Source organism: Heterodontus francisci, chromosome 7 (assembly GCF_036365525.1).
Source record: "Heterodontus francisci isolate sHetFra1 chromosome 7, sHetFra1.hap1, whole genome shotgun sequence".
Classification (NCBI taxonomy): Eukaryota; Metazoa; Chordata; class Chondrichthyes; order Heterodontiformes; family Heterodontidae; genus Heterodontus; species Heterodontus francisci.
In genome coordinates, this window is record NC_090377.1 from 9,043,304 (window position 1) to 9,051,418 (window position 8,115).

Here is an 8,115-nt window from a genome sequence, read left to right on the forward strand (position 1 = left end):
GGGCGTCACTGGCAAGGCCAGCATTTGTTGCCCATCCCTAATTGCCCTTGACAACTGAGTAACTTGCTTGGCCATTTCAGAGGGGCGTTAACAGTTAACCACATTGCTGTGGGTCTGGAGTCACATGTAGGCCAGACCAGGTACGGACAGCAGATTTCCTTCCCTAAAGGACATTAGTGAACCAGATGAGTTTCTACAACAAACGATGATAGTTTCATGGCACAATTACTGAGACTAGATTTCAATTCCAGATTTTTATTTAATTAATTACCCTGGTGGTATTTGAACCCATGTTCCCAGGGCATTAGCCTGGAGTTCTGGATTACTAGCCCAGTGACATTATCACTAGGCCACCATCTCCCCCCCACCTCCCCCCCCCCACCCCTCCGTATCATTCTTATAAACTCCAGACAATATAGGCCTATTCTACTCAATTTCTCCTCATAAGTCATCCCTCTCCTCCCAGGAATCTTCTCCATTGAGGACAATATCAGGTGTTCCATTGCTGCCCAGCAACTTGGGTTAAAATTACTCCCATTCTTTTTCTGGCAAACTTCATTCAAAAAAAGAATTTGTCAATGACTATAAAACATTCAATGGGTTAGACCAGGTGAATCCTAATTATTATTTCAAAGTTAACAAAGGAACCAGGGCGAAAGGAAATGAGTCAAATGGAAACATCTTACAAATTCTCAGTGCAGAGCCTCAACCATAAGAGAGCTTTATTGATGGGATAGTGTAAAGGGAGCTTCTGATGGGTCATTGTAGAGGGAGCTTTATTCTGTATCTAACCCATGCTGTACCTACCCTGGGGATTGTGCGCTAAAGACGATGAAGGTAAGAGTTAAGGAAAACACCAACCTACACACCGGAGTCTCTGCTCTTTGTGCCCGTCCTTCTGCCCCACCACCAGAGGTATAAAATGTATCTCGCACAGTCCCACAAGCCGCTCCTCTCTGCGGGACCGACCCCCAGAATTATGGACCTCCTTCTTCAGACTGTCCTTGGCAGCCTGGGCCTTCAGTCTCTTCCTTGCTCGATCTTTGGCGTTGTGTCGCTCGTTACGACTGGTCCTCCTTTTCAACAGATTCTCACAGCGGCTCTTCAGGGCCAGGGTCATGCACTCATAGTTACCTGGGGAGCAGATCATCTTCATCAAAGGAGACTGAATCATGTCAACATACTGCTCACCTTATCCACAGCACAGGAGGCCATTCAGCCCATCACCCCTGCCTTCTCCCACCCCCTTTTAAATCTTCATCATGTATTTATTAACTTCCCTTTAAAAAGCCCTTTTGGATTCTGTTATCTCTTTCTAGCTGAGCATCAATTTCTGCAGAAGAAAATTAGCTCCTGTTTCCTGCCTTTATTCTATTGGTGGATGATCTTTAATTTATGCCGTGTCTATTCCCCCATCACCACCCCCGTTCCCCCCACCCCCCGGCTGTGCTCGTTGCCCTACATAGATTTTAAAATTCTCATCCTTGTTTTCAAATCCCCCCATAGCCTCATCCCTCCCTATCTCTGCAATCTCTTCCAGCCCTAAACCCTCCGAGATCTCTGCGTTCCTCTAATTCTGCTCTCTTGCGCATCTCCAATTTTAATCGTTCTACCATTGGCTGCTGTGCCTTTAGTTGCTCTGGAATTCCCTTCCTAAACCTCTCCACCTCTCCCTCCTCCTTTAAGATGCCTCTTCAAACCTGCCACTTTGACCAAGCTTTTGGTCACCTCTCCTCATTATGTAGTTTGGTGTAAAATTCTGTTTGATAAAGCTCCTGTGAAATGCCTTTGAGACATTTCACATTATCACAGAATCGTTACAGTGCAGACGGAGGCCATTCGGCCTTAAAGTCACGATATAAATGTGAGTTGTTGTACATATGAATCATTCTTTCTTTACTCTTGTGCTCCGTGTCCTTATTTATGAAACCCACAATGTTCAATTCCAATGACCATATTGGCAAACATAGATTCCCTGAACCTTAAAAGCACCATTCACTGTCTCTGTGACCTTGTAGTCTGTAAACTGTAACCTGCTGTGTTTAGCTACAAGGTAAACAATCTCCTAATTCTCTAATTTCTTTCACATCCTCGGGACATCCCAGAGTGCTTCACAGCTTTAGAAGATGTGAAACATGGCAATCAATTTGTGCACAGCAAGATCCCACACGGACAACAAATTAATTAATTGGGTAACCAGTTGATCTGTTTTTTTAGTGTTGTTAGTTGAGATGTAAATATTGAACGAGGACACCAGAGAGAATTCCCCTACTCTTTCCAAACAGTGTCATGGGATCTTCTACATCCACCTGAAACAGCACATGGGGCCACGGTTTAACGCTCATCTGAAAGACGGCACCTCTGACAGTGCAGCACTCCGTTGGTACTGCACTGATGTGCATTCAAAAGGTACTGCGGTTATTTGGGAGGTCCCGTGGTTGTACTTTCTTGTATTTGGCCTCCATTTCTTCGGGCTATTGGCAGGGGCTGGGGTGGTGGGCAGGTATGGAAATTCAGCCAGGATTTCCCTCCTGATTGTATCCAGTGAGGCTGCCGGTGTGAATGTGGGTTGTGGGCTTCTTTAGGCTCAGCTGTGGTGCCCCACATGGTGGAATAGACAGCTAACACTCAATGTCTAAGCTCACAATTTTTAAAAATTTATTTACAGGATGTGGGCAAGACCGGCATTTGCTGTACATGCCTAATTGCCCTTAACTGAGTGGCTTGTTGTGTCATTTCAGAGGGCAATTAAGAGTCAACCACATTGCTGTGGATCTGGCGTTATATATAAACCAGATAAAGACAGTGGATTTCCTTCCCAAAATCTCATTAGGGAAGCAGATAAGATTTTAGGACAATCCAGTAGTTACATGGTCACCATTACTGATACTAGCTTTTTATTCCAGATTTATTTAATTTAAATTCCCCAGCTGCTGTGGTGGGATTTAAACTCATGTTTCCTGTTCATTAGTCCAGGCCTCTGGATTACTAGTCTAGTAACATAACCACTATGCTACTGTACTCTTAGAAGGGCTGAGATATTAGAGAGCAGCTGGCTCCCGTGGGATTCTTTGCCCCAGGGAGGGTCAGTGCCCCTGGGAAGGAGTGAGGGGAGGTGATGTCTAAACCCTCAGCATCTGTTCAACTCCATGTAACCTGATCAAACATGAGAGCATCACGGAATACTGTCACTTCCTCTCACTCAGTTTTCTCTGTTTCCCGCTGAGGTTCCATCAACATCAGGAGTACAAATAAAAATCAAAATTATAACCATAACCAGGAATATAAAACCATAATAAACACTATATAACAATGGCCAGAAATAACTGTCAACATATAACATTAACCAAGAAAATATAACCATATATAACCAGCAATAACTATCAATATATAACTAAACCCAACAACATATAACCATCAGTATGTAAACACAGAAATATTCACTGACACACACATGTAAAAAATAGGCACAAAACGCCCAATTCTACGAGCTCCCAAACTCCCAAAGTATTTCAGAAATCCAAAAGCACATAAAAAACCCAATCCAACTCTGCCGATTACAAGAACCAAACTCAAACCCAGTACTGGGGACTGAATCTAGACACAGACCAACACAGTCAGATACAGACTCCCACACAGTCAGACACAGACTCCCACATAGTCAGATACAGACTCCCACACAGTCAGATACACACCAACACAGTCAGACACAGACTCCCACATAGTCAGACACATCAACACAGTCAGATACAGACTCGCACACAGTCAGACACAGACTCCCAAATAGTCAGACACATCAACACAGTCAGATACAGACTCCCACACAGTCAGACACAGACTCCCAAATAGTCAGACACAGACCAACACAGTCAGATACAGACTCGCACACAGTCAGACACAGACTCCCACATAGTCAGACACAGACTCCCACATAGTCAGACACAGACCAACACAGTCAGATACAGACTCCCACATAGTCAGACACATCAACACAGTCAGATACAGACTCCCACACAGTCAGACACAGACTCCCAAATAGTCAGACACAGACCAACACAGTCAGATACAGACTCCCACACAGTCAGATACAGACTCCCACACAGTCAGACACATCAACACAGTCAGATACAGACTCCCACACAGTCAGACACAGACTCCCAAATAGTCAGACACAGACCAACACAGTCAGATACAGACTCGCACACAGTCAGACACAGACTCCCACATAGTCAGACACAGACTCCCACATAGTCAGACACAGACCAACACAGTCAGATACAGACTCCCACACAGTCAGATACAGACTCCCACACAGTCAGACACAGACCAACACAGTCAGATACAGACTCCCACACAGTCAGATACAGACTCCCACACAGTCAGATACAGACTCCCACACAGTCAGACACAGACCAACACAGTCAGACACAGACCAACACAGTCAGATACAGACTCCCACACAGTCAGACACAGACCAATACAGTCAGATACAGACTCCCACACAGTCAGACACAGACTCCCACATAGTCAGACACATCAACACAGTCAGATACAGACTCCCACACAGTCAGACACAGACTCCCAAATAGTCAGACACAGACCAACACAGTCAGATACAGACTCGCACACAGTCAGACACAGACTCCCACATAGTCAGACACAGACTCCCACATAGTCAGACACAGACCAACACAGTCAGATACAGACTCCCACACAGTCAGACACAGACTCCCACATAGTCAGATACAGACTCCCACACAGTCAGACACAGACCAACACAGTCAGACACAGACCAACACAGTCAGATACAGACTCCCACACAGTCAGATACAGACTCCCACACAGTCAGACACAGACCAACACAGTCAGACACAGACCAACACAGTCAGATACAGACTCCCACACAGTCAGACACAGACCAATACAGTCAGATACAGACTCCCACACAGTCAGACACAGAGTCCTACAAAGTCAGACACAGACTCCCACACAGTCAGACACAAACTCCCATATAGTCAGATACAGACTCGCACACAGTCAGACACAGACTCGCACAAAGTCAGACACAGACTCGCACACAGTCAGACACAGACTCCCACACAGTCAGAGATAGACTCCCGCAGTCAGAGACAGACCCCCACACAGTCAGAGACAGACCCCCACACAGTCAGAGACAGACTCCCACACAGTCAGACACAGACTCCCACACAGTCAGAGATAGACTCCCACAGTCAGACACAGACTCCCACGCAGTCAGACACAGACTCCCACACAGTCAGAGATAGACTCCCACACAGTCAGACATAGACTCCCACACAGTCAGAGATAGACTCCCACAGTCAGAGATAGACTCCCACAGTCAGACACAGACTCCCACACAGTCAGACACAGACTCCCACACAGTCAGAGATAGACTCCCACAGTCAGACACAGACTCCCACACAGTCAGACACAGACTCCCACACAGTCAGAGATAGACTCCCACACAGTCAGACACCGACTCCCACACAGTCAGAGATAGACTCCCACAGTCAGACACAGACTCCCACACAGTCAGACACAGACTCCCACACAATCAGAAACGGTCCCACAGACTCCCACACTGATGGACACAGTCACTGCCTCTCATCCAATCGCTTCCAATCTTATTTCTCTTCTGTTATGTTTTTATTTTGCTTTCTCTGACCCCTAACTTTATACAAGAAATCCAGTTAAACCAAATCGCAGACCACAGTTGATTAAAATATTAATATTAAAAATTAATGAATTGTTGTTGTTCTCAGGATCATTGTCTGTGTTCTGACTATTTTACCTTCACATTTCATTTTGAGTTTGAATCTGTTAGAACTCTTTTCATCACTCCACATTTAGCCTTGACTTTTCATCCTATATTCTCAATATTGTTTTGCTCTTTCTTTCCATTTATTTTTCAGTCTCTCTGTCCTCCCCACTCCCTGTGGCTCATACTGTCTAATTCTCCTCTGGTTATCTCGAATCAGTCCCCAGCCATGCAGTCACTTAACCTCTAACCTTAGTTCAGTCAACAGCAACAGAATTAATCCAACATTACACAACAACAATTTACATTAATATAGCATCTTTAACCTAGTTAAAAAAAGGTCACGAGATGTTTCACAGGAGCATTATTAGACAACTAATCGACACCGAGGACACATAGGAGATATTAGGACAGGTGACAAGCTTAGCTAAAGAGGTAGTTTTTTAAAGAATGTCTTGAAGGAGGAGAGAGAGGTGGAGAGGTTTAGGGAAGGAATTTTGGAGCTTAGGGCCCAGGCAGCTGAAGGCACAGCCACGAATGTTAGAACGAAGGAAATCAAGGGATGTAGTAGTGATGCAAGAGAAGACCCCTCTGATCCTTACCTAAATACAGTCCCTCCCGGGTCCCACACCTCCGCTCATTCACGTTGAAGTCGATGTAGAAGACAGTGACCGGGTGGCCAAAGCTTAGCTCTGGGCTGGGGTCGAGGGTGATGACAGCGTCATGGGGAGATCCCAAGCTGAGGCCGGAGTCCGGAAGGATGGTCAGCAGCTTCTCCCCAGCCCGGGGCTCGGCGGCATAGACCGCCACGGCCGTCTGCGGGATCTCTGCCAGTCGCTTGCACTCAGAGTCCGACAGAAAGGAGACCCGCTGACACAGGCTGGATTTAAGGTAGCCTAGGCTGGCCATGGACCAGCGATGCAGCCGGGCAGCCTTGAACTGCGACCCCTCGGCCCCCAACAGTTCGACGAGAATCGCCATGGACAGCAGCCATTCCCAGCGCCAGCTCATGACCGGGATCACCAGACAGCACAGGGTCCCCGGGAGAGGGGGAGAGGAATCCCACACACTGGTGATACTGCTTTAAAAAAACTGGTCAAAGTCAATCTTCCAGAGATGCAGAGTCAGACACACACGCAGAGTCCCTGCAGTCTCCTCAGTCAGTGAGCTGAAGACACACACACACACACTCAGCAGCACCTTAGGAGGGAACAGGCTGCAGAACTGACTGCTTCAAACTGTGGGGAGACACCAGAGCAGCTTGAAGTCAGTTCTACAAAATACTGGTTCCGACTCCACCCTCCACAGCCTGACACCAGCAGCTGGGCGGGACTTGGTAGCCTCTCATCTCTCAACTCAGCTCACAGTATCAGCCCCACGGCAGAAGCTAGCAGCCAGAGGCTCCCTCACAGAGAGAGAGAGAGAGAGAGTCCCTCACACACACACACACACAGACGCTCCCTCATACATACACACAAATACACACTCAAATCCAGTCTGAAACTATTCCCACAGTCATCACACAGAGAGTCTAGGATCCCAGGCATTTATCAGAATTCTGAGGATTTAAAACAACAGCAACTTGCATTTATATACCGCCTTTAACCCAAGATGCTTCACAGGAGCGTTATGGAACAACATTTGGCACGGAGCCACACATGGAGATATTAGGACAGGTGACGGAAAGCTGTGTCAAAGAGAAGGCACAGCTGCCAACGCAATGAAAATCGGAGTTGTAAAGAGGCCAGAATTAGAGGAGCACAGAGATCTCGGAGGGTTGTGGGGCTGGAGGAGATTACAGAGACAGGGAGGGTTGTGGGGCTGGAGGGGATTACAGAGACAGGGAGGGTTGTGGGGCTGGAGGAGGTTACAGAGACAGGGAGGGTTGTGGGGCTGGAGGAGATTACAGAGATAGGGAGGGTTGTGGGCCTGGAGGAGATTACAGAGATAGGGAGGGTTGTGGGGCTGGAGGAGGTTTCAGAGATAGGGAGGGTTGTAGGGGCTGGAGAAGGTTACAGAGATCTCGGAGGGTTGTAGGGGCTGGAGGAGGTTACAGACAGGGAGGGTTGTGGGGCTGGAGGAGATTACAGAGATAGGGAGGGTTGTGGAGCTGGAGGAGGTTACAGAGATAGGGAGGGTTGTGGGGCTGGAGGAGGTTACAGAGATAGGGAGGGTTGTGGAGCTGGAGGAGGTTACAGAGATAGGGAGGGTTGTGGAGCTGGAGGAGGTTACAGAGATAGGGAGGGTTGTGGGGCTGGAGGAGGTTACAGAGATAGGGAGGGTTGTAGGGGCTGGAGGAGGTTACAGAGATAGGGAGGGTTGTGGAGCTGGAGGAG

At 47.4% G+C, this 8,115-nt stretch overlaps 1 protein-coding gene across 1 annotated transcript in view; it reads right to left on the reverse strand.

Moving 5' to 3' along the window:
* The window catches only part of si:ch211-67e16.11 (uncharacterized), a 100,421-nt gene extending 93,372 nt beyond the window's left edge, over positions 1–7,049 (reverse strand). Inside the window, exons 1-2 of the mRNA XM_068034459.1 lie at positions 6,382–7,049; positions 862–1,134 (exon numbers count right to left, since the gene is read on the reverse strand). Of these exons, the coding sequence (XP_067890560.1) occupies positions 862–1,134; positions 6,382–6,790 (682 nt within the window). The 5' untranslated portion in view covers positions 6,791–7,049. The remainder of the gene's footprint in view (positions 1–861; positions 1,135–6,381) is intronic.
* Positions 7,050–8,115: the final 1,066 nt, after the last annotated feature.